The sequence below is a fragment of the Pelodiscus sinensis genome, chromosome 1 (assembly GCF_049634645.1).
Source record: "Pelodiscus sinensis isolate JC-2024 chromosome 1, ASM4963464v1, whole genome shotgun sequence".
NCBI classification, from domain to species: domain Eukaryota; kingdom Metazoa; phylum Chordata; order Testudines; family Trionychidae; genus Pelodiscus; species Pelodiscus sinensis.
In genome coordinates, this window is record NC_134711.1 from 216,400,699 (window position 1) to 216,428,536 (window position 27,838).

At 42.2% G+C, this 27,838-nt stretch overlaps 1 protein-coding gene across 1 annotated transcript in view; it reads left to right on the plus strand.

Moving 5' to 3' along the window:
- Positions 1-699: 699 nt before the first annotated feature.
- The window catches only part of GPR143 (G protein-coupled receptor 143), a 37,566-nt gene continuing 10,427 nt past the window's right edge, over positions 700-27,838 (plus strand). The window contains exons 1-8 of the mRNA XM_006120198.4: positions 700-1,111; positions 2,740-2,849; positions 14,170-14,264; positions 15,464-15,556; positions 16,994-17,103; positions 19,872-19,980; positions 23,437-23,554; positions 27,380-27,632. Of these exons, the coding sequence (XP_006120260.1) occupies positions 868-1,111; positions 2,740-2,849; positions 14,170-14,264; positions 15,464-15,556; positions 16,994-17,103; positions 19,872-19,980; positions 23,437-23,554; positions 27,380-27,632 (1,132 nt within the window). The 5' untranslated portion in view covers positions 700-867. The remainder of the gene's footprint in view (positions 1,112-2,739; positions 2,850-14,169; positions 14,265-15,463; positions 15,557-16,993; positions 17,104-19,871; positions 19,981-23,436; positions 23,555-27,379; positions 27,633-27,838) is intronic.

A 27,838-nucleotide genomic window follows, 5' to 3' on the forward strand; every position in this document is an offset into this window, starting at 1 on the left:
CTGAATTTATAAATGTGAGTATTTGCATAAGAACATAAGATTGTAAATCAATAATCATATAATCAAGGAACATAACTGTACTATGTAATCTATGTATGTAAGTAAATCCAAACAAAGCCACTGAAATGCTGAAGCTGCTAAATTTTGCAGGCTAAATCCTTGCAAAAATAAAGAACTGCTCATGAGAAATCCACACATTTTCACTGCTGGATCAGCACACAGTATATATAATGTTCCATCTACCTGAAAACTCTTCCAATGTTGACAGTTGAAATAGGATAAGAATAATACCTGTAGCCTTGTTTTTACCTCCCTAGTTCTACGAATTAGCATTTATTTTAGTAGTAGAGGTGAATCAGAAGACTTGGGAGAGGATTTAGACTATCTTCTTCTCCTCCTGTAAAAGTCAGGGAGTGGTTGAGTTTGGGCCCAATGTTAATTTACAATAATTAAAGTAGGATGTATGGGATGAAGTTAATTTGGGAGAGTTAGAATATAATGCTCCTATCTTCGGGCTCTATCCTCATTCATTTTATACCATCTTAAGTGCTCTAAAGGGTTTAGTCTTTCCTCATTGCATACTATGCGAGCAGAAATATTTGAGTGAACTGTTGCCAATGGCTCAAAGCAAGGGGTATGTTTCAGATTACACTGCAGTAGTGTTGTTCTGACCTGATCTCCTTTCTAGGAGAGGCTGAGAGAAGCAGCTTCAGGGGATTTAGCACTAGCAGCAGCACATGATCCATCAGGCGTGTGATTCTCACCACTGAAGACTAACAGGAAGGATGAAGTAAAAGCTAAATCTGCCTTGCAGAAGCAACAGCAATTTTTTCTGCTCTTCATTTTCCACCACCAGTCCAACCTCCCATGGCTTCTCCCAGGCTGGAGACCTACTGCTGTCCCAACCGGGATGCAGCCACACAACTGGTGCTAACTTTCCAGCCCAAGGTTTTTTGTGGTGTTTGCATCGGCAGTGCTTCATTTAGTCTGCTGCTCAGCATCCTGCAGCTCCTCCCCAAGCAGGGGCAGAGTCCCCGGAAGATGCCAAAAGCTTCCTCCTCCACCACCATCCTTCTCTTCATCTCCATTTGTGACATCCTCGGTGGTCTAGGTAAGGACCAGCTTGCCGTCCTTTGTCCTAGAGTGAACTCCCTCTGCCAGGAGACAGTGTGTCTAAACGGGCCCATTTAGCAGCCGAAAGAGCTCTGGGATGAAAGGGTGTTGTTTCTGTTTTGCTGATGGCTTTGTGTTAAAGGATGCTAGAAATAATGGGTCTTGGTGGAGGAGAGATTTTTTTTTAATGTTAGGTTTAAAGTTCAAATTGAAAAAATCAAGCAATCTTCAGAATCTGCACCTAAGACTAATAAAATCCTGATGACAGGATTTTTTTTAATAGTTGACAGAATCAACACTTAGCTGTTCCTAAAAACTAACTTTTTAAAACGTTCATTTGATCTGAAAACACTCCAAACAAGGTTGTAGCATTATGAAAATGCCAGCTATTCCACCAGGCAAATCACATAAACAACAGAAACAAGAGTGTCGGTTAAGACTGTGACTGTACACTATAGATTGTGCTATAGATAGGGTTTTGAAATCTATAAGAACCTTGCTCATCCAATACCCTACCTGATCAAAAGGAGAGAGTAGGCTGAGGAAGTGGAAGAGTAAGGCAATATGCATGGACACCCATGTGTCAAAATTAAAGTGGTGTCTAAGTTTAACCTGCCAGATTATGAAACATGCTGCCAAACTATGAATAAATGCTAATTGCACTGTGCCCTGAGCTAAATTCCTCTTCTACAGGGTGTGTTACAATAAATACCTTTACTCTCACATTTTATATAAAATGGTGAAATAATAATAATAATCTGAAGTCCTGTGGCTGAAAGGAAGGAACAGAGATCTATAGGTATTGTCCTCTACACTTAAGATGTGCTCAAATGATACAGTAATGAGCACATATAGAAGAATCTGGATAGACAGCCTGAGCAGAGTCCATTTTATTTGATGAAGCCAAAAATGTGAGATAGGTTTTTTGTTTTAATTATATTGACAGATCACAAACAATTGTCCTATATAATCTTTGTCTGAAATCCTTTGTAATTTTTCCTGGGCAGGGATCAATTCTCATTAAGTGGTATCTGAAGCATCCTGGGCCGTGCTATCGTACTACAAGAATAGACACTGTCACTGGTTGCAAGCTGTAATGTCTTTCAAAGCAGCAATGAAAAGTGTTACTTGTTCCATTCACTTGAAAAAGAGGAAAATAATTGTTTGCAAACATGAGACTAGGTTAAGAGTATAAAAATATCTTTAATACTAAAATGTAATGAGTTAAAGAGAAATGAATGTATGCACATTGGTATATGCAAATATAACAGTGAAAACAAGTAAAAAAGAAAATGCATTAATTATGAGATTATCATGATTTGATGGCAGCCTTTGACATGCTATCCAGTTCATTGTAGAGAAATGTGTGCCAGTGTTATGAAATGAAGGCTTTTTAAAAAAAAAAACAGAACTTTTAAAATCACAACAATTTTACACTTTGGTGCAGCATTCACTGATACCTTATGGTGGAATTTAAATAATTGAGTTGTCTTGCACTCTACTGACTCATAGACCTTGCTTTGTTCACATGTAAAAACCAGACTACAATTTGAAAATGTAACCGTGCAAGTACTGTCAAAATATATTAACACATTCAGAATGGTTAGAAATGAATTTTCCCATTAGGTATAATTTTCAGATCAACAGTATGGATAGGCTTCCCAGACTTCATAGCAAACATCTCTGTGGTGAATGGAACTGATGTGTGGCCTTCGACCTTCTGTGTGGGAACTGCCGTAAGTACAAAACTTTTTTTTCTTGTTAGGGATGCTAATTTGGTAAAGGAAGCCCTCCCCTTGCAAAAACCCCCCCACAAAAAACAAAAAACAAAAAAACCCCTCTTCTGGATCTAAAGAAAATTGAACTATCAATCTGGTCTATAAATTATAATGGATTTCTGTCTCTCCCAAAGCCATACAAGTCTTGCAGGCTAGACACGAAAAAGCAAGAGAGAAAGAAATGTAACAACTGTTCAGAAGATACAAGTATTGGCATGCCTTGCTATGCAACACAAGCTTAGAGTGGGAGGAGTGCTAGCTATTTCCTGAAAGTTGAGGCCAAAATTTTCAAATATGGGTGCTTAAATCATATCTAGATATCTAAATAAGGGGTTTGATTTTCAGAGGTGCTCAACACCTACAAGACCCAGTGAAGTCAATAAGGTAATTCAGATGTACAGTGATTTAGGACAAAAATCAAGGTTTGGGTTTGTATGCAGCAAATGTAAATAGGTATTTGAGCAAGGTATTTGTAACAGGTTGTATCTCTCTAAAGTACCCCAAAAACCTTATCTTTCCAGGCTTTGGTAAAAAACTCCCCCCCCCCCCCCCAAAATCTTAACAACCTAGATTTTGGGGATAAAACTCCACTGCCACCACCCAAAATGACTAGATGGAAAAGTTACAAAGTAATATTCTCATGGAGGAGAAACCCACCATGGGCCAGGAGCTTAGTTACAAAAGAGAGCAAAAAGCATTTTTAAATGCACAGACATCAGATCCCATTTTCCAAACCATAAAACAATAAAACCTAATGGATTTATCTAAACTTTACCCTACTTACAGAAGAGTGAAGAGTCTATTCTTGGAGGGAGACATTCTGTCTGTCCCCCTCAGTAGATGGAGACAAAACTCCCCAGAAACAAAGACGGGAAATCCAAAAATTCCTTTGTTCTAGTTTGAAATTCCTACTTACCTTCCTATTAGCTGAATATACCAGACTTACGGAAGGTTAACCCCTTAGTTCCCAGGCTGCTGGTTAACCCTGATGATCATGGCATATGTACAGTGATTTAGGACAAAAATCAAGGTCTGGGTTTGTATGCAACTAAGGTAAATAGGTATCTGAGCAAGGTACTTGGAACAGGTTGTACCTCTCTGGTCTGGCAACATCCGTGGTCCAGGAGGATCGTGGATGTTCCTGGACCACAGAGCCCAGGTATAGGGAGGTTTGGCAGATGTGGGGCAGGAGCACAGCAAGAGGAGCTGGTGACTCAGCTGGAAGCCCAGAGTCAGAGGGGCAGGTGGTGCAGCAGCAAGGAGTTCTGGCCCTAGCAGCTGGGAGGTAGCAGGGCCGGCCGCAGCCATGGAGCTCCAGCCCCGATGGCCACCAGGGAGCTCTGGCCCCGAGTGTGGAGCTCCAACCCCAGGGGCATTCAGGGGCTCTGGCCCCAGCCATGGAGTTCCAGCCCAGGTGGTAGCCAGGGAGCTCCAGCTCTGGCAGCAACAGGGCCAGCGGGAGCTGGAGAAGTCTGGTCTGAGGAACCAGGGCTGGGGAGGCAGCAGCAGGGCTAGGCTGGAGCCCTAGCCCAGGGGCAGTGGTCCAGAAAACCCCCTAGTTCAGGACCAGTCAGGTCCCCAGGGTATCGGACCTGGAGATCCAACCTATAATTATATACTCTATGCTGAAAATCAGACAAGAAATCGCAGGTTGGTTGGCCTGAAAAATGTGGTCTGTCGTTCATATTTTAACTGAATGGGTTTAATATGTGGCAATGCATAAACATAAATGGCATAAAAATGCTGTATCTGACCAATATCCATTTCAGTTCACCATTTTTGCAGTAAGATGGCGTCTGACAAATAGGACCAAACAAAGACTTATAAAAGACAGAGACAAGATTGGATACCCGAGGATCAATCATGTAAAATACTATAATTACAAATAAATGTTGCCAAAATACCTTTTTCTACATGAAAACAGAAATCTGATTAGGTTTCAAAAGGCATTCTATCACTGTGTTGTACAGAAACCTGTAACCAAGTGCTATAAAGCTGAATGATGACAATTTCCATATTAAAGTACCATAGTAGAACACAAATCAGTCACGCTGCCACAGTAGCAGCAGTGGTGGTTGGGGGCACTGCGGCCCCTTGAATCACTGGACCTCAGGGCAACTGCCCCCTTTGCCCTCCCTGTCAGTGGGCCTGCACTCCCCTCTCACACCTCATTCTCATTAGAATTTACAAAGCCACTTACAGTCATGTAACGTCCCTTTTAATCCTATTCTTGTTTTTGTTTAAAAGTTAGGCCTTGGAGGACTTCCGGTTAGACACAGCCCCAAGAAAGAACAGATTATGTTGACAGTGCCACATTCCCAGAGATTTCCACCAGGGTTGGCAGTTCTACTTAGCAGCCAGCAGAGGGGATGAGTACAAAGAGGACTCATTCACTTCCTGCTAACTTTTTGTGTATGGATTCCAGGGACTGTCATAGAGCAAATGGTTTAGTAGAACAATTAATCTTGATTTAAAAATTGCCAGAGATTGAGAATTTAACATAACTGGTAGTGACTTTTGCCAGTGGTTAATTATTCTCATTGTTAAAAATGTATGCCTGGTTTCCAATTTGAATGTATCTAGCTTCAATTTCCAGCCAGGGTAAAGGAACCTTCCTAGAAGTTATTACTCCAGGGTCCCTGCCCCACCACTTCTGTCCGAGGCCCTGCCCCTGGCCAAGCCAGAAGCTAGAGCAAGCTGGGAGCCATGGAATCCCCACCTTCCCAGGGTGGGGACCTTACAGCTGGCCCTGGTCTGTGGGCTCTGGTCTGTGATCTTATAGCAGGCCTTAGTCTGCAGGCCTAGTGTTCAGGCTAGGCGGACCCCTGGCTTCCCACAGCTGCCCACCCAGCTCTCACCCTGACTTGGCTCTGGCTAGAAGCTGGGGTTGCAGCCGTGTAGAAGTTGTGGATCCTCCATCTTCCCTGGGTGATGGGATCATGGGCATGTTCTCTGCCCCCCTATCTCTGGTGGTTGGAGAGTCCATTGTGTAGCCCCATGTTATCCAGGCTCCCTGGCCAACCTAACCAGGGGGTGGGATTTCGGGGGGCAGAAGAGGGTCAGATGTGGGACCCATTTCAAAATGTGGCTCCCTGGCCCTCCTTCTTCCAGCATCCTTGATTCCAGCCATAGGATTGTGTTATACCTTTCTCTGCTAGCTTGAAGAGCCCATTATCAAATATATATCCCCCTGTAGATACCCTTAGCATTCTCTTTTTGTTAAGTTTAATAGATTGAGACCCTTGTGTCTATCACTTTAAGACATCAACCTTAGCCTGAGCCAGTTCACACAGGAGATCCACTTATTTGACACTACAGTACAATTAAATGATGGCTATATCTTCACCACCTTATACCAGAAACCTACCAACCATTATACTTACCTACATGCTTCTAGCTTCCATCCAGGACACATCACAAGATCAATTGTTTACAGCCAGGACCTAAGATACAACCAGATTTGCTCCAATCCCACAGACAGAGACAAACACCTACAAGATCTTTATCAAGCATTCCTAAAACTGAAATACCCACCTGGGGAAGTGAAAAAAACAGAGCCAGACAAGTACCCAGGAATCTGCTTTTTCAAGACAGGCCCCAAAAGGAAAATAACAGAACACCACTAGTCATCATCTACAGCCCCCAATTTAAACCCCTCGAGCTCATCATTCACAATTTACAACCTATCCTGGAAAATAACTTCTCACTCTCTCAGGCTTTGGGAGACAGGCCAAACTTCGCCTACAGACAACCCCCTAACCTGAAGCAAATTCTTTCCAGCAACCATGCATCACACCTCAGACATATTGACCTAGGAAAGTACCCCTGCAATAAGTCCCATTGTCAACTCTGTCCACTCATCTATTCAAGCAACACCATCACAGGACTTAACCACATAAGCCACAACATCAGAGGCTCATACAACTGCACATTCTCTAATGTGATATATGCTATCAAGTGCCAGCAATGCCCCTCTGCCATTTATATTTGCCAAACTGGACAGTCTCTATAACAAAGGTTAAATGGACACAAGCTGGATATCGGAAATGGTAATACACAAAAACATGTAGGAGAACATTTTAACCTACCTGGGCACCCATTAATGAATTTAAAAGTAGCCATTCTTCTACAAAGGGATTTAAAAAACCAACTACAGAGGGAAACTATGGAACTTGTCTTCATATAGAAATTCAACGCTATCCTTCATTGCCTGAACAAAGACATGAACTGGATGGGCCATTATATTGAACACCTAACGGACATCAAAAGCGAAGTATGTTACACTTCCAGCCCACTCAATTATCCTCATTAACATTGGTACTACAATTGGCAGGTATTTTTTTCTCTCCCTCTCCCTTCTTTTTCTGTTATTTATTCTCTCCTCTCATTTAAGGAAGTGGGTTTTGCCCGTGAAAACTCATGATACTATATATATATATATATATATACATACACACACACACACACACACACACACACACACACACACACACATATTTGTTAGTCTGTAAGGTGTGTGGCAAAGCTCCATTTGTGCCCTGTGGGTCTTGTGCTACTGGAAGATAGTATTAGCTTCAGAGGCTCACTGTGACCCTTCACATAGCCTCTTTCTCTTTACAAGAGGTAGGTCCCACAGCTTATTGAGCCATACTCATCACAGGCTAGTTCATAGTTTCAGGATGAAAACTCCTCTATAGTTCTGGTCCCACTTCTCAGGGCAGTTTCTGTGTTGGTGTGGGGGAAGGTTTGGGGAGAACCTTGGCCTGCCCACTACTTTAAGTTCCAGCCCAAAGACCCTAAAGCAGTAGTCACAGACAGGGTTGTTTTTGCTTCCAATCTGGCATCTTTTTCCCCAGGCCACTTCCTCAAACAACACAGACACAAAGCTTCTTCTGTACCACACTTCCTCTTTCCAGTCTATCACTCTTTGTCTTCCCCCTCTCCTTACCTGGGGGAAACCTTTTAAAGCAGCCCCACAGGATTTTATTGGCTGCAGGTGATTAATTAGCATGCTCTCTCAGGCAAGTCATTAACTATCCCCAGGTATTTGCCTGCCTTCATTTTATGACAGCAGTCTATAGGTGTTACTTGGGGAAAAGAAAGCCATTTATCTAGTGCCCTGTATACCTTGGCTTCCATTAGAGTGCAACAGGCTGTTGGTTTGGGTCTGTCACAGATGGTACAGGACTACTCATTTTTTTAAAGTTACAGATTAACATGGCTACCCCTCAGACTGTAAGACAGAACACTAAAAGCATTAATCTTTTAATCATTATCATGGCTCTGAACCCTCTCCAATTTATTAATGTTCTTCTTAAATTGTGTACACCAAACCTAGACACAGTGTTCCAACAGTTGTCACATCACTGCCAAATATAGATTCTCCTGTTTATGCACCCAAAGATCATGCAAATACTCATAGCCACATCATCACACTGGGAGTTCATGTTTAACTAGTATCCAACCTCCACCCCACCAAATCTTTTTCAGAGCCCCTGCCTCCTAGAATAAAGTCTCCTATCCTGTGAGTTTAGCCTCCGTTCTTCAGTCCTAGATTAATACACTTATAATTAGCTATATTTAAAATATATACTTTGCTTCTGCCCATCTTACCAAACAACCCAGATCTCTCTGAATCAGTGACCTGTCATTAATGCATGCCATGTCAGTCTCATATTATTGAAGTTTTTTAATCAAAACTTTGTGTGGTTCCAAGACAAACGCCTTATAAAGTCTAAGTTTATTACATCAACACTATTCCTTTATCAATTAAACTTGTAATCTCATCAAAAAAGAAGATGAAGTTAGTTTGACAGGATCTATTTTCCATAAGCCCACATTCATTTGCATTAATTATATTACCCCGATCAATTCTTTATCAAATGAGTCAGTTATCAGCTGCCTCATTATCTTGCATGGGATCAACGTCAGACTGAACAGCCTATAATTATGCAGATCATCTCGTGTGCTCTTCTTGAAAATTGACACAGCATTGATTTTCTTCTAGACTATGGGAATTTTTCTACAGTCCCAAGACTTATTTAAAATAAACATTATAATCCATGTAACTACTCAGCCAACTCTTTTAAAACTTTTGGATGCATGTTTTTTGTGCCTGCTGATTTGTCATCTGAAGAAGTGCGCTGTGCCTACAAAAGCTCATGATACCATCTACATGTTTTGTTAGTCTATAAAGTGCTACCAGACCATTTGTTGTTTTTTAAGAATATCATAATTTTACTAGCTGCTTTTCCACATCCTCCTGAGCTACGTTTGGAGTGGAAAAGGTATTATATGATGACAACTCCATCTGCTTTGTACCCTAAATACAGGAAAAATATGTATTAAACACTTCTGCCATTTCTGTATTATTATTGACTAGAGAAATACCCAGTGTCGCCCGGGGAAAATATAGTAAAAGGTGTGATGAATGAACTATGTCAATTACATTAACATAGCATATTTTATTGGAAATACTTTTCTCTCATATATTACTTTAAGAAATTAAAATAGCTAGTGATGTGCTTATAAAATGACAAATCCCATAGGGTCTCTTTTCTCAATCCCCACAAATCAGGAAGGCCCATCTTCCCTTAAAGACTCTATGCATACCAATGCCTGCAGCCTCCTTGCCAGAAGCCCTGAGAAATGGAGGGGATGTCTCCTGGGCTCTGTAGCAGCAGCAAATCACTGCTCCCCAAGTAGCCACTCCCTGAGTGCTTTAAGAGCATGCTCCACGGGGGTAACATGAATGGACTTTCTAGCGGTATCTGGACCGGTTGCATTGATCAGACAAAGCGAAACACCTTCAGACCAGGTGCAATGAGTGATATCTAGATGATCAGAACATGCAACACCTGAACGTACCTGTTCTAATGAGAATAGGCTGTTCTGAGTGTACAGTGTCCTCCTCAGGCTCCACGGTGCTCAAAACCTTGTCCTCCTACCCACCTCCTCTTTGTACTGTGAGCTGAATCCTGCAAAGTGCATAATGTCCGTGGCACTTGCTGATAACGCACACAGCCCTGCCAGGAGAACGCACGCAGCCCAAAGGAGGGTGAATGGTGGGACGGCTCGTTTGGGTGTGGGGGAAGCAACTTGAATTTCCAGAAGGGGTTCAGTCAGAGCCTGGCTGTGTGAAGATGTTGAGAGGCTGTGATAGCTGGAGGCTTCTCCCAGCCACAATTAGCAAAGCTAGACCCCAACCAGCATCAGGTCTGTCCTGGAGACCTGCTGGTGCCCTAGTATAGGGGAGGTTGCTGATTCTCTGCCCCACTGCAGCCTCTCCCCCATGGGCTTTCCCTTTACGGTGCTGCAGGTGCCCACTTGCTTTATCCTCTAGAATCTCGTAGTTGCAGTTTATGTGACACGCTTAACAGGAGAGTCCAGCAAATACCTATGATCAGGCACTACTAAAAACTAATTATCAGTGGGCCCAACTGGGGCTCTGGGGGAACTGATTTCGAGATATAACCAATCCAGTGATTTAAGTTAGGAAATCAGGAGTATCTGTGCAAAATATTGTGTTTCTAGCTTTTACCGTTTCAGAGATCTTTGAGGACAAACAAACAAACAAACAAACAAACTTTCAGAAATATTTATAAGAAGATAATTCTACCATTGACATCTAGTAATGATCCAATACCATTATTAGGATTCTTTTTGTTCCTAATATATTTTTAAAAATTCTTCTTTTTGTGCTTAACTCTGCTGCCCCTAGATTACTTATTGTATCCCTTTGATTCCCTCATCAATATTCTACAATTCCTAACTTCTGATTTGTATTTATTACTATCGACATCCCTTGTATTCTGATTTGGAAAGGAAGTGAAGGCAGCCATTACATCTTTACTTCCTTTCTAAATCAGGTTGATTTTTCAAGCAATATGGCCTTCTTCTCAATGGTGGGATGGTGGCTTTTTGGCCATTTGGTAAGGCATTCTTAAACAATTCCAAATTATTAATATTTTCCTGGTTAAATTCTTTCTTATAGCTGATTTGGATCATCATTGTTTTCAGCTTTGTGAAAATGACCCTTTCACAGTACTCATTGTAAATATCATTGGTCAGGGCTTTATACTGCCTACACATAATAAAGATGATCAAGTCATCATGGCTTGTACCTAAGTTACCATTTATTATTATTTCTGTGATCAGTTTTTCTGTAGCTGTCAAAATGAAGTCTAAAATAGAATTCCTCTATATTGGATTCCACATTTTTGTCATCTGTAGTATTTAGAAATCCCAAAGACATTTTAGTTCTAGCATCACGGACCTCCAGCATATGTCTCTCAAAAGTAATTCCTCCAGGATCACAAAGCTTTCCCCCCCCCCCCCCACACGTTATAGATAGGTGCGTCAGGAGCCAGTCAGGCTCTTCCATGGTATGATTTGGTAGTCAGCAGCAGACACTTACTAATACCTCATCTTGATAAAAACCAAATCTGTTTGAGGCATGACTAGTTCTCTCTTCCCTAATGAAGTGGAGGAAGCCAGTGCAGACCTTGAGGGTATGTCTAGACTACATGCTTCTGCCGACAGAGGCATGTAAAATTGGCTACCCGACATAGTCAATGAAGCAGGGATTTAAATATCCCCGGCTTCATTAAAATAAAAATGGCCACCGCCCTGTGCCAGATCAGCTGATTTGTTGGCACAGTGCAGCAGTCAAGACGCGAATCGGTTGACAGGGGAAGCCTTTGTCGACAGCTCCTGTAAACCTTGTTTCAAAAGGCATAAGGTAGTGGTCGACAAAGGCTTCCCTGTCGTCCGATCCGTGTCTTGACTGATGTGCTGTGCTGACAATCAGCTAAGCTGGCACAGCGCAGCGGCCATTTTTCTTTTTATGAAGCTGGGGATATTTAAATCCCCACTTCATTGACTATGTCGGGTAGCCTATTTTATGTGCCTCTGTCAGCAGAGGCATATAGTCTAGACATACCCTGAGTGAATGAACCCTTTTAAGCAGAATTTTAAAAATATTATTTTTCAAATGGACCTCTTAAAAAGAAAAAAATCTAAAACTAAGCTTAATTTATATGCTGAATGCTATAAGTAAAGTGCATTTCAGTGATTTACACATTGGACTCTGAAGGTATATTGAAAGCATTAGTGACTGGGACAAGATCAACATCTCTGGGAAAAGGGAGTATTTTCAGATTGTGGAGTATGGGATACCAGGTATTTGTTTTCAGAGCTGTGGCCAACACGGATATATGGCTTAATAGCAAGCCTATTGGTCTTTGGACCCATGGCAAAGGATATTCAGTTGAAAATAGAGGCAAAATAAAAGAGGGGCTTAGAGGAACATTGTTCTGCACAGTGAAAATGTTCTGGACTCATGAAGAGAGGGGAGTGTGCTGTAAAGGATTCAGCTCTTCAGGGAAAGAATTTTGAAATTTGTAAACACAGAGGAAAAGGTCAGATATATTTATGTATACTCGTGAGAAAAAAATGAGAATTCTGAACTGTCAAATACAACGGAATGTAGCTTGACTTAAACCTGTGCACAAATCTTTGCTTTGGGTCATTACTGATAAAACCCCATCAAAGTTGGAGTGTGGACATTTCACTACCACCCTTTCCTTTTTTGTCGATTCTCTTGGGAACAGAGATTGTTGATGACAGTTAGTAATTTCCTTTAACATTGGGTTCCCAGAATATGAAGGTACAATATAGCTACAATGACTAAGAGAAACAAGTCCTGCTCTCATGTCTCAGATCTGGTCTACACTAAGGCTGTAAGTCAAGCTAAGGGTATGTCTACACAGCAGTGTTATTTCGGAATAATTGACATTGTTCCAAAATAACATAGTCTGCATCTACACTACAAGCAGTTATTTCGACATTAAGTTGAAATAGCTTATTTCAGCTTTTGGCACTGTTTACACAGCAGGAAGTCTGAGAAAGAGCACTAGCCTACTTTAGTCGTGCTGTGTAGACATGCTCTAAGTTTTGTTACTTCAGTTACTTAAGTTATGTAAGTTAACTTAGGTTGACTTAAAACAGTGTCCACATTGCACTATCAATAATAGATGGTCTCCCACCAACTCAGGGAGGTGGAGTATGACTGTCAATGGGAGAGCACTCTGCCATCAACTTAGTTTATCTTCACCAGACCTGCTAAATCGACACTGCTCTATTGATCACAGCAGTGCGGATTTAGCCATAAATATAGACAAACCCTCAGCTACAGAATACATGTAAATACAACGGTTTCAAACATTCTCATTATAAATCTTCTTATGAATGTAGCCAAAGATGTTTTACTTTTGACTGCACATGTAAAATTTTGAATTAAGGTTAGGCAAGATTAATAGCAGGAGTCAAGTAAGCTTATCAAAAGGGGCTAAATGCTGCTCAGCCTCGTCATGGAAATAGACCAGTTGGCTTCAGTGGGACTATCTTGTGATTCTGAGCAAGATTTGGCCCTTCATGGATCTCTGTTGAAAGATCCCACACATTATTATTAAACATGCTAGAAGTAACCGAGATTTTACTTTTATTTTGTTCTGGTCACTTAGGGTATGTCTAAACAGCAGTGTTATTTTGGAATAACTGACTTTATTCTGAAATAACATAGCCTATGTGAACACTACAAGCAGTTATTTTGACATGTCAAAATAATGTCAAGCTGGACGACTTCTTATTCCGACTCTTGTAACCCTCATTTTATGAGGAGGAGGGGTGCGTCTAAACTGGCATGCGCAAAATCTGACCGCGAGTATTTGCGCAAGAACACTGACTTCGTAATGTACAAAATCAGCGGTTCTTGCGCAAATACTCCGATGCTCCCGCTCAGGGATAAGCCCTCTTGTGCAAGTATCCTTGCGCAAGAGGGCCAGTGTAGACAGCCACGTTAATTTAATGCGCAAGAAAGCCCGATGGCTAAAACGGCCATCAGAGCTTTCTTGCGCAAGAGAGCGTCTACACTGGCACGGATGCTTGTGCAAAAGCAAATATTTTGTGCAAAGGCACGTGCCAGTATAGACGCTCTCTTGCGCAAATACTTTTAATGGAAAAACTTTTCTGTTAGAAGTATTTGCGCAAAATCATGCCAGTCTAGACGCAGCCTAAGGGATGTTCAAGGAAGAGTGTCCTTTCTCGGTCTTCCTGCTCTGTACACAGCACTAAAAGTCAAAATAAGCTATTTTGACTTAAGCTACACAATTGACGTAGCTCAAGTTGCATAGTTTGCTTCGGCTTTAGCCCTGCTGTGTAGACGTACCCCAAGTGACTTTGTCAGTGGCTGTAACACATGGAATCTTTCCTTTTGCAGATGTGGATCCAGCTGTTGTACAGTGCTGGCTTCTGGTGGCTGTTTTGTTATGCTGTTGATTCTTACTTGGTGGTTAGAAGATCTGCAGGGCTAAGGTACCAAAGTGAAACTAATAATTTTTTAATATTAACTAATTAAAGATCTATAGCCTCATTTCTTACATTAGGTATGCATGCTTCTGTGCATGTGTTCAGTCACATAAAAGAAGTATGCACAAACATCTACTGTGCATATGCAAACTACATATTGTTATTAGAGCATGTTCTGCCAGGTGCTTAAAGGGCTCGGAATATAGTACAATATACATTTGATTATGTACTTTATGAATTTTCATGCAATTGAATGCATCTAACCTTTAAAAATCTAGAGACACAGTTCAATTGGCAGACGCTATGATGTGCGTCTCCAGAACAAGAAAAATAAATCCTGATTTAAATTAGAATTAACACTGGACAAATTTAAATTTTCCTTGAATAGTAAAGCTTTGATGTCCAAGAATTATGGAACTGTTAAGCAGTAACAAACTAACCTTCTTGATTTCTACTGTATATTATGAACATTTTTCACATATTTTACCCTAGTCATTTCAATCATAGGTTATCTAAATTCTCTGTGCCAGACAAGACTATGCTCTATAATGTCATTCATATTATTTCCTATGGGCAATGATTCAAGTGTTCATAGACATATATACATAAGTCACACCATTCTGCCCTGTGGCAGTATGGGTCTCATTCTGGTCCTGCCTAAATCACTGGCAAAGTTTACAGGCCCTTATTCTAAGCCAACTGAAATCAATAGACAAATTCCCGTTGTCTTCAATGGGAGCTCCATCAAGTTCCTGTTGATGTAGATGGAGCAAAATGTGATAACTATTAAACTGTGATTTCCAACTCCCCAAAAGGGTTGATGTTTAGGGGCTCCTTTCTTCCTCCCTTGTGGATTTTACCATCCCAAGCTCCATCTCCATGGATCACAAGAAGGGAGGGAGCCCAGGGAGACAGAGGCTTGTGTGAGCAAAAGACACTTACAGCTCTATTGACAGGGAAGGACAGAGGCAGGGCTCCGTCTCTCAACCTGAACAATTGCTTTGACTTAGCCCAAATCTAATTTTTCCCAACTCACTTCATCTTTTCCTAGTTACTGTGCTGCCAGTAGGTAGGGTGGGAGGGTGCTCACTACTTGCAGATATGTAAAAATATTTGGAATAGTTGTAATGTGGTATTCTAAAGCAATTTCAAATGTACACGATGAGTGACATTAACAGCTTCTTTTCCACTCCATGTGCTTCCAGTACAATAGTGCTGTACCACATGATGACCTGGGGCCTGGCAATCCTGCTGTGTGTAGAGGGAATTGCCATGCTTTATTACCCTTCTGTTGCTAGGTAAGCAAGGTATTTAAAAAAATCTATGTCTGTAATTACTTGAATGTCTTTGTCAGTTTTGGAGATGGAGGGTCAAGTTTCTGCCCCAATTACAAGAGTACAAGTACCAAATACTGGAGTCAGTGAAGTTACTCCCAATTTACCATAAGGGACATCAGAGCAAATGTGGCCTTGAGTGAATTAGGCTACGTCTACTGCACTAGAGATCTTACAGTGGCACAACTGTACTGATGCAGCTGCATCACGGTAAGATCTCTCATGTAGCTACTCTATACCAATGGGAAAGAGCTCTCCCATCAACATAATTAAACTGCCTCCAATGAGCGGTGTTAGGTATGTTGGACGGAGAAGCTTTCCTGCCAACATTGGTGTGGGCCCACTACTACTTATGGCAGGGAAACTTGTTGTGGGGTAGGGTGTTTTCCCACAACCTTGAATGATATAAGTTTTGCATACATAAGTGGTAGTGTAGTAGATGTGGCCTTAAAAATGTTTTATCCTACTTCTCTTATGACCTGTGCTCAGTCCATCCTACTCTTTTGCTACTCATGACTCTCCACTTCAGTATCAGGCTATCACCTATGCCTGAAAGAACCTCCCTTTGCTTGTGTGATCCTCTCCCTCTTATAAATTCCTCCTCAAATCCCACTTGTCCTTCAATCTCTTTTGCACCAGCTCCACCCACTCATACTGTGGGTCTCAACCACTGAAGTCCCAAATATGTTCTTATACTTGTTGTGTATGGTCTGAATAATTTAACTTTGGTAAGTACCAAATGAAACAATTGATACACATAACTCAGAGACATTGGGCATATCTACACTTCTGCTGGGAGGCATAATTCCCAGCATAGGTAGACAGACATGGGGTAGCATGCTAAAAATAGCAGTATAGAACTTGCAGTATGGGTGCATAGCCACACTGCTATATTTAGCATGCTCTCTCAAGTAGAGCTAGCACACATTTGGCCACAGTGCTGATAAAAACCACATCTCCCAGCTTTAGTGTACACATACCCAATATGACCCTGCAGTTATCTGCTTGAGTATTTGACAGAACCAGAGGGAAACATGACAAAAAAAACAGGTGCTTTACTTGCCCCATAATCCATCCTTGACATGGCTGTGGAGAGTAGGGGCATTAAGACTTCCACAAGCTCCAAGAGAGGGAGATATTTCCAAAGAAGTTATATACCCTTGTCTCCTCTTAGCCTAATTTTTTCCTCCAAGTAGCTGAAAGGGAGCAAAGTACAAAGAAACTAGACGGTATTTCAATAGTCTGCCTCTGTGATTTACTTGAGCTGACCAGAGTCAATGCGTCAGAATCTTTTTGGATCTGTTTATTTCGTTCCGTGTTTTTAGCTAAAGATGATGTAAGTAGAATAGCCACCACTGCAAGGCATGAAGAAGAATTGAGTTTTTAATGGTGTCTTCTCAGTTGTGAAAATGGGCTGCTGCATGCAATTCCTCATTACATCACGACCTATGCTCCACTTCTGCTAGTTTTGGTGGCCAATCCAATCCTCTTTAGAATGACAGTAGCAGCAGGTAAGTTCCTAAGTGTCAATGTTTAATTACTATATGTGATATAAAAATAATAGTAATGTAAAAACATGTCTACATATTGTGTTCCATGGGAGAGGCCCTATGAACAAAGTAATGTAAGGTTGCAACTAATCAGAGGGAAAAAACGCACCAAGATTTTTTAGCAAAACAGCTAGGTACCAAGAGTAAGACGTGGTCTCCATGATGGATGTGTTCCAGATACAGACATTGGTGGCCAGTGATACCATCAACTTAGCTGTGCAGGTACAAACCACTATTGTAAATGGACAAAATTGCATTGAAACTCCCTGAAATTTAGCAAAGCTCTCCTGGTAGTTATAGCAATCTAAATTGTCTCTACCAAAGGCTTGAACTGGTGCAGCTGTAGCTAGCCACTGAGTGAAGACTATTCTCTGCAGCCTTCCCATTAATTGCACATGGAGACTGGTATTTGTTTTATATTTGCTCAGATATTACTGGAATTGGTTGCTCATGACATTCTAGGAACAGAGGCCTGAAACTGGGCTTGTATACAGCTTTGTCAAGGGCTTGACGACCACGTCTAACTTACTTTTCAATGTATGAGCGAGAAGAACCAGAAATAAAGCCTTGGAGCCAAACAATTCCAGATTTTGTATTTAATATCATACCCACCCAATGCTAAGTGCATCACATAATATACATTGACAAGTTTTAATTAAAATATACACATATTAAAATACTCCTGAAAAAACCCTCAATCCCATTCCAAATGCAATGTCTGTCCTATCTTCCCTTTCACCCTTCATTCTGTAATTCCCACTTCTAAGAAAAGGGCATAGCTTATATTGTGTAGAACTCTCATTGTGCCAGATACTGTAAACAAAGAACAAAAGGACTGTTCTGCCATATCCATCATGCCAGGGTTCTGGAGAACCAAGGTAGAATGTGAGTTTCGGAGCCCTCACCAAGAACATGCTCCATATTGACAAGGAGGGGAGGACTCCCAGTTTATTAGGTCCTTGCTACCCTGATACCATATAAGGAGAAAAGTATTCTCTCTCTCTCTCTTTCACTCTGTTTCTCTGACAGCCAAAGCTTAAATGATGTATAGCTTTATAAAGTCAAAAACTCTTTAAATGTTACATAGAAATCTGTTGGTTGTCAGAGCAGAGCACAGATTTAAAGTGTTCTCTGATAATAAGAAAATAAAAGGGTCAAACTCCTTTCCAAGCATGGGTGATTTACTTGGCAACTGCTGCTACCTAGGTATTCAGGGGCAGCTACATGTTGTTTAAGACAATGTGGCATGATATCGTCAGCCAATAAGAAAGGCATTCAGATGTCTGAATAGATAGGCTACACTTCTTTATCTTCTTTTCAGTGAATAAGGGTTGCTTCAGGTAACACCTTGGGCTTCCTGGCTGTAAAGTGAGCCAATATTGATGACTAGAGTAGTCATATACTTTCAGTCTCCTTATTTTACATTAATTGAAAGCAACAAGCTAAAGCAATACTAATGTTTGCATGAGAGAGCATAAAGTGTGCCTGCATCCCTTATGAATGTCTGTATTTCACACAGCCCTGCTGCCCATCCCTGCAGAGTGAGGCCTGATGACTTGAAGACGCAGAATTCAGAAAAGAAAGGCATAACAATTGCATATTTACACACACTACCAATACACTTGTTTCATTTTACATTTTTAAAAGATAAAACTGTTCTGACCCCCTCCTGGTACTTTCCATTTTAGATGGGATTGATAGAAAGTTAGTGAAAAGTTCTCTGATACAACCACCCCGTTTTGGATGTGTAGGCGACAGTGCCTGTAGACGTAGGGGGTGCCACCAGGAGGATAAGGAGGGAGAATGAGGGGATATCCCATTTAGCAATTAAAATTTTGGCAGGCAAATGGGAGGCAGTGCACCTCTCAAGTGCTACCATGAGTCACCTCTGTTTGGATGACATTGTTTCATTTAAATCATCTCCTTAATCCATTTAACAATTATGAAGCTCCCCCCATCTTCTAAACTATCCTGCATAAAATCATAGAAATATAAGGCTGAAAGAGACCTTGAAGCCATCAAGCCCAGGCCCCTGCATCAAGGCAGGACCATGTAAAGCTAGACCATCCTTGACAGATATTTGCCCAACTTTTTTAAAAAAAATCCTCCTTTGATGGGGATTCCACAACCTCACTTGTAAGCTTCTATGTCAGAGCTGATTAGTCTATAAGTTTCCTATGTCCTCTTTGTTCTTCCTTTTAGAGGCGGGTGCTGTGTTTGCCTTTCTCCAGTCTTCTGGGACCTTGTCTGTTCTCCAGGAGTTCTCCAAGATAATTGCTAACATTTCTGAGATCTCTTCAGCTAGTTCTTTAAATACCCCAGGATGATTTTGATGGGGACCTACCAATCTGAATGTATTTAATTTATCTAAATATTCTTTAACTTGTTCTTTCCCTAGGTTGGCTTGCATCTCCTCCTCCATGCTGCTTTGTTTTGTAAGCACCTCAGCCTTCTTCCTGTAGTCAGTTATTAATGCTCTTTCCCCACCAACTAGAGGACCTACACTTTCTTTCATCTTTCTATTTCTCATAATGTTTTTAAAGAACTTGTTTTTATTGACCCAAATTGCCTTCCACCTTCTGTTACCAATTTCTCCTTGGTGGTTAAAATCAACTCATCTTATAGCAGTAGCCTGAGCTACAGCTTCTCCTTCTCCCTTCTCCCCCCTCTAGATCCCTGTAAATAAAAATCATAGCCACGTACTCATTATACTGTTCTGTACTTTCCAGTTGCCTCCTTTTTCAAAGGAAGACAAGGAATCTACACGGAGAATGAAAGACGCCTGGGGACACAGATTAAGATCCGCTTTTTCAAAATTATGCTGGTGTTCATTTTATGGTAAGAGGCAATTTAAAAAAGTATGCTTCTCAAATGAGGAGGGGGTGGAGTGTGAGTGGCAGTGGTTGGCTTGCTCTTTTTGTTTGCCAACCTGACAGCTTCAAGGGGAGGAATTATCTGGGGAAAAAAGTTCTTATTTTACTTGGTAGCTGAAGCAGTAAGCTACCCCTTGCAGCTGTGACACAAGCTCTGGAACATATGGCTGGGGGAGAAAGAGTTTAAGCAACATGAAATCCAAACCCACAAAGAAAAATGGTAAAAAGATGGGTAGGCACAGGCTGGATGGGCAGCCATCTAGAGTAATGCCTGAAAAAATACAAGGATTGCTATGGTCACTCTCCACAAGAGTAGTAAGGTTGCCAGGTATCCGGTTTTGAACCGGACAGTCCAGTATTTGAGCTTTCTGTTTGGGAAACAAATTGAGAAAATATAAATGAGAAAATATAAATGTCCGGTAATTTCTAAATAAGATGTAATGTAGATTGTGATGTAATGTCAAGTGTGCCCGGTATTTTTTTTAAACCATCTGGCAACCCTAAAGAGTAGTCTCAATGTGGCCTAGTTGCGGAATTTCAGACCACTTATTCCTCTCTCCAATATGGTATCCTATACAGTTTTCTCTGGGTTACTGTTTTGTCTTTCTGAAGTGGCAGCTTCCTTATAGCGCGTGCTGCAGCTAGTGTAAAAGATCGTGGAGCACTGCTGTTCCCTATAAGCTATGGGCTTGTGCATCCACTCAGGAGAGAGTCAGATACCACCTACCTGATTAAGAGTGCCCACCGCAGGGGTTTTTCTTTCTACTGTTGGTGCACATTCTCACATGCCCTGTGCACATAACATTTATTCCGCACATGGATTAAAATATTTGCACATGGCTGAAAAAGATTAGAGGAAAAATTGTTACTGGGAGTGATGGGTGTTGACTGCAAAGTAAAAATGCTCAACAAATAGAAATTATTTTGAAGGAAGGAATTATTATTTGCAATTTGTATTATATAAGCACATTTGAGGTGAAATTGGGGGTCTTTTGTGCAAGGTGCCATACAAACACATAGCAACAGATGCTCCTTGCCATGAAAAATGTGCTGTATAAACAAGACAGAAAGAGAATAGGAAAGGAAACAATGTCAAAGAGGGGATGTGACTTGCTGTAGGTCATGCATGGGAGAAGCTTGTTAAAGTGAACAGATTGGGAAAAATGAAGCAGGGAAGAAGTGTGAGAGGGAGCAAGGTGGAGGGAGAAAAACATGAAGTTTTTACTTAGAATGGGAGCTTAACTTTAAGAAGAAAATGGCTAAATCCTTTTATTGTAAACAAAGGCTTGACTTAGGAAATCAGCCTGACTTGTTTGCACATGCAGGAAAAGCACAAAGAAACTTCATTAAAATCTGTTCACTAGGGCTAAAACCTGGCCTATATGACATACCCTCTCTTTGGTACTGAAGACTATTGATTCATTTAGCTTGATGTTTGCTATCTGACCATGAGCTGTCCTTATTGGTAAGAACTATTGGTATGGTATGGCAATTTAAGAGTCATATACAATCCTTTTTTGATGGTGCTCTTAATATCCATTTGAATTTACCTCTGAAATTTGTAGTTGTTTAGGGAAAGAAGTGCAACAAGGTAGCAATGCTATATATATATTGTGTGTGAACACTGCAACTCTACTTGCCATATTATAATGTGCGCTTGACACCAGAGTACCCCTTGTGTCAGGACATAGGGTATGTCTACACTACATGGCTCCATCGACGAAGCCATGTAGATGAGGGTTGTAGACATAGCAAAATGAAGCGGCGATTTAAATAATCGTTGCTTCATTTACATCAAAATGCCTGCCACGCTGTGCCGATCAGCTGTTTATCGGCACAGCATGGTAGTCTGGATGCTCGGCGGTCGACATCAAAAGCCTTTGTCCATCGCCCCAGTAAACCTCATCCCACAAGGCATAACGGGGCAGTAGACAAAGGCTTTTGATGTCGACCGCCGAGCGTCCAGACTACCACGCTGTGCCGACAAACAGCTGATGTAAATGAAGCGGCGATTATTTAAATCGCCACTTCATTTTGCTATGTCTACAACCCTCATCTATATGGCTCCATTGACGGAGCCATGTAGTGTAGACATATGCATAGTGTTACAGGGACTCTTTATCTCTAAGAACCGCTTGTTGTCCCAGGCTATGTCTACAATTCAGAGTTTTTTCGGAAAAACAGCCATTTTTCTGAAAAAACTTGAATTACGACCACACTGCAATCATGTTCTTTTGGAAAAATACCTGAAAGGACAGAGGGATTTTTCCAACAGCAGTAATACTCTTTCTATGAGGAAGAAGTCTTTTTCTGAAAGGCTCTTTTGGAAAAAGGTGTGTGGACGGGGAAGAGGGAGTTCTTTCAAAGGAAGAGGAAAGAGGAAAAAGCACAAGTGCCCTGGTGGCCACTCCACCCACAGTAATCATAGCTTAAATGCGAGACAGTGTCCACACGCTATCTTTTGACGGTGTGGACATGCTCTTTTGGAAGAAGTTTTTTTGGAAGATCTCTTCCAGAAAAGCCTCCGAAAGAAGGCTGCGGTCTAAACATAGCCCCAGTTCTGCAACAGTCAGCTGCTTCCAGGTCCAGAGGACAGCTCCTTTGGTCACATCAGGTCTCAGTCCAGTCCCCTTTCAAGATTAACAGAACACAAATCTTAACTCAAAATAGCCCTCTGGGCATTAAAGCTCACAATATAAACACTAACCCTTCCTAGAGACCCAACATTGTCAAGACTGGGCCTCTGACTGGGACAGGTTACTTGAGTTAGGGCAGGACAAGTCCTCTTTCCATTTCCTGGCTTCACAGAATTGGTCTCTAGTAGATACAGCCACTGCTTTTTTATCTGGCCTGCTAGGCCCTGATTGGCCCTGCTTCTGGTCCTTCTAGGTGTCAGAAGATCAACTCTCTCTGGTTCTGCCTGCAGCTGACCAAGGGAGACCTCACTAGTCAACCCCTAAATTTCTGAACTCACTGCCTTTCCCTTCTGGCCATCTTTTCCAGGGTTTGCCAGGGTTGTGAGGCCTCCTACAAGAGGCAGCATATGCTTGGTACACCATGTCACAGGCTGCAAATCTAAAAAGGTACTGCTGATGATGCCATTCCCCATTATAGATGGTAGTACATTCTACTATTGCATTTTCTAATCAACTGGATTTAATTCTGCATTTTATCAGCCTGCAGCAGGATGGAATGCTAGGAATTTATTCCGTTCGGCTATGTCTACTTTTCTTTTTGTCTCAGGCCAGGTTGGGAAAGGGGATTTTGTTTCCTGATCATATTCTCCCAGACCTGCTGCACCTTCATATTGCTGGCTGAAAGCAGACTTCTTCCCCTCCATGCTAACAACAACCACAATCATGCTTTGGAAAAGAAATCACTATGTGTCTTTTTCTTTTCCTTCTCTTCCTTGCTGCAACAGCTGGTCAGCAAACATCATCAATGAGAGCCTTTTGTTCTACCTTGAAATGCAGCCGGATATCAATGGAAGCACCCTGAAAAGTGTTAGAAATGCTGCATTGATCACATGGATTATAATGGTAGGTCAACCATGATTTTTATTAGTCTTGGGAGTAGTTTTAGAAGGACAGGCAGCAGCACCAATGTAATGAATGTTTACTTCTTTCCAAATATTATCCCCCGCCCCTACCGAAAATAGGAGAATATTTTCAAAGTCACAGGAACTACTCTTCATATGAAACTCTGCAAAAAGAACTAAGGGATCAGTTTTGCTCTGACTGATCTCCTCTGTGCATCCCTACTGAAGTCAAGCTGATACATTCATTTTTTAATACCACAAAGGACCCTTATGATCATCTATAGCAGGGCTACTCAAGTTTGGAAGCCCCAGAGGCCACAATGATACTCATAGCACATGCCGAGGGCCGCAACTTAAGTGTGGTTGAATATTCATGCAAATATATATGAAAATAGCTTGTTTCACACTGATGGGCATGAATAAAAAGCACTTCCCACAGTGCCTCGGCACTCCCAGCACCTCCTCTCTAGGGGCTAGAAATGCCGACACCCTGTACCAGCTCTGTGCCAGTCAGCCCATCCACTTGCATCTTTCAATGCTCACCCCGCCTGGGAGATGTCTCACCGCTGTGGAGCATGTTCCCAGTGGAGCACATGTTCAAAGGATCCCACCCGCAGCCCCCGTGTTTAGCCCTGCGTAATCCCAAACAAACAGGCTGTGGGCCGCATGAGGCATGTTGAGTGGTCCTGATCTATAGTGTCTTCATGAACAACAGATTCATGGGCCGCGGGTATAATAGGCAGGGGAAGGCAATGCCTTCCCAAACAGTCAGGAATAGTCCTGCCCACACTCTGCCCCAGAATACCTACTGCTGCAGCAGGGCCCCCACTGGGAGCTATGCTGAAGCAGTAGGCAGAGTCGTGCTGCCCCCAGGCTTCAACCACTGGGGCATTGCACCCTCCATGTGCTCTGGGGTCTGGGAAGCTCGGGTCATGCACTGCCCACCCTTCCTGTGATGCTTTGGAACTGAGGAAGCTCCCCTGGGGGGAAGGAGGGAGCTGAAGGTTTTCCTCTGTTGTGTGGGGAGCTTGGGTTCCATGGAGGGGATTAGGGCCTTGGGCAGAAGGGGAAGGGCTGGGGGCTTGCCTACCCCAGTCCTATGTTCACCCACTACCATGAACAGATTGCAGTTTCTATCCGTGATTCCTGAACGCAGGCTAACAACTGGGGTGCCTACTAACAATCCCAGCCTATATTTGTAACTAAGGTTATTTTCTTTGCTCTTTAAAGCTGCTATGTAGAAAACATCTGTACGTACCGGGGTGGGCAATAAGCTAGTAGCGGCTCATCAGGGTTAGTTGTTGGTGGGCCACTGTCATTTTATTACCTGCTCCTCCACAGATACAGCCCCTTGTAGCTCCTGTGGGCTATGAATGGCTGTTCCTGGTCAATAGGAGCTGCAGGAAGAGGTGTCAGACTGTGCCCCATCCCACAGCATCCATGGGATAGGAATGGTGATCTGTGGCCAACAGGAACTTCAAGCAGCCATGCCTGTGGAGGCACAGGTCAATAAAGCACTAGCAACCCACCAGGGGCTAACCCTGGTGAACCATGTCTGGCCTATAAGCCAGTTATTATCCACCACTGATCTATACAGAAAATAGCTACTTGAGAAAAAATATATTGGTCTTTCAGGGTGTGTCTAAACTATATGGCTCCGTCGATGGCTCCATGTAGAGTAGGCTGATTGGCAAAGGGAAATGATGTAAATGACTGCCGCACGGAGCCGACAAACAGCTGATCAGTGTCATGGGAGCTTAGGTCTGAGGTCTTGGTTAATGCAATTGCAGTATAGTTGCATGGGGGCTCCTATAAGGCTCAAACCCATCCCTATTGGTAGAGGACAGTGGGAGGAGATCTTAGAGAAGTCACATGACACGCTTCACTCCTGGGCATGTGTCCATCTTGAGTACGAAGGACTACTTCTGGGTGTCAGGGGGTGACTTGCAAGTGTCAGGGGTATGGCTAATGGGTGTGGCTAATATGTACCCATTTTTGGTTCAGAAAATATGGTCACTGTATATTTAGTATGAAAGATTCCTCCTGTGCATGGAACATTCCTTCACTCCTGGAGCACACACTATATTCTGACATCTCCACGAGGAGTAACGGTAGTTTGAATTAGAGATCCTAATTCGAACTACCTACTCCATGCCATGTGTAGCTGTGGGCACGGAGTTCGGACTAAGGGACATTGAAAAATGGCAGCGCCCGGGAAAATGCAAATGAAGCCCAGGATATTTAAATCCCGGGCTTCATTTGCAACTTCGAATGCCTACATTAGCCTCCCTAGTTCGAACTAGGGGGCTAGTGTAGACATACCCTAATTCTCTCCTTCCAGATTTTATCCTACATCCTTTTAACCTCTACCCACTCCCAGGACACTCTCCTGCCTTCTGACAAGCAATTAGGCTCTCTCATTTTTTAGGTTTCATCCTGTATTAAAGCATTAAGTGATGCAGCTCACATGGTGCCCCTTCTCTCCTAGGGGCTGAATACACTCATGTGACACAGCTCTCAGCTCTTGCTGACCTGCAGGATGAGAGAAGTCTAGGATTGAACTGTTTATAGGCTGGCTATGAAAATAAAATGCTGATTTTTCCATGAGAAAAATAGAAACATTCAAAGTGTTGACTTGCCAATTATCCAAGGAAGTGGAGACAGGAGTGATTGTTGAGAGAATGTCTCAGATGCCAAGTTTTTTAATCCAACCATGATGGACTGATTCATAAATCAGCAGCAGTTACAAACTGATTGGTCACTGTTCAGAACTTGGTTATCAGTGAGTGGCTGCTCTGCTTTCATTGAAGTCTTATAATCGAGCATGTAAAATAAACTTCTTAAGACCCATTGGAGACTGTTAAAGTACTGTGAGGGTCATATTTTCCCAGATACAACTGCATGGAGTAGCTCAAGTGAGACCAGGCAAGCATATGGCCCCTTGTATTCTTAGTGTTAGGCTTTGTCTACACCCCATCATTTTTGTGGAAGAGGCAATGCAAATGAAACGCTCATTAGCATTTTTCACACACTCAGTTGCATATTCTCTTCTGATCCTTTTTTGAGGAAGAGGCTTTTGCAGAAAAAACGCAGTGTCGACGGTGCCATTTTGCGCAAAAAAACCCTTTTGCGCAAGAACCCTTATTCCTCAGATACAAGATTTTTTGAGAAATGAGGGTTCTTGTACAAAAAGTGTTTTTTTTGCGCAAAATGGCACCGTCTACACTGCATTTTTTTTCCGCAAAAGCCTCTTCCGCAAAAAGGATCGGAACGGAATATGCAAATGAGAGCATGAGAAATGTTAATGAGCACTTCATTTGCATTGCCTCTTCCACAGAAATGATGCAGTGTTGACGGAGTCTTATTGTGTACCATAACAAGGCCTTTGGTATCTTCCCTTCATTTGTTTGTGGCTAGAAGAAACATAACATGTACTTTCATCTGGATGCCAAAGGGTGGGTTTTACAACATCTCCCAGATACAGCAATTGTTCACTATGAGGAAAATCTGTATATCTACACTGCAATCAAAGACCATGGCACGGCCAGGCCAGCTGACTTTGGCTTGCGGTGTTTGGGCTGTGTAGACATTTGGGCTCAGAGCCCAGGTTCCGGCCTAGTCCCTCGTGTCTATACTGCAATTGTAGAGCTTGCAGCCCAGTGAACCAAAGTGAGCTGATCCCGGCTTTGAGGCTTGGTGCCATGAATCTTTTATTGCAGTGCTGATGTAGCCTTTATGCACTAGAATGGTTAATTCACGGGACTTGAAATTCATCACTCTGTTGATTTTACTTCCCATCACCATTCTCCTTTCTTCTCTCTTCCAGGGAGTACTGAATCCAATGCAAGGTTTTCTCTTCACACTCGCTTTCTATGGCTGGACTGGGTGGAAAGTGAACCTGAAATGGCAAGAGCGAGAAATACCATGGGAATCAATGTCCACATCAGCTGTTGCTGACAATGGCTACCCCTCTCCTGTTGGATCATCTGTGAACTACCAAAACAGCAGCCATGACTCAAAGAAGATAACACTAGCCAGCAGCCAGCAGACGGATGAGGCCGTAAGCATGCTGTCTGAAGGTAACATTGCCAGTGAGGACAGGTTGTCCAGAAACTCTCCTATCTACCAGGGCTGGTAATTTGCACATGCCTAAAGCTTCTCCCATTGCCACAATCTTTGATAGTGATGCATTCTGTGAAATCCTTTATCTGCTCTGGGGCTTGGTTGGAGCCATGTCATCTATCACATCCTTTATATTTCCTGGAGGCTTACATGATAGCTGATG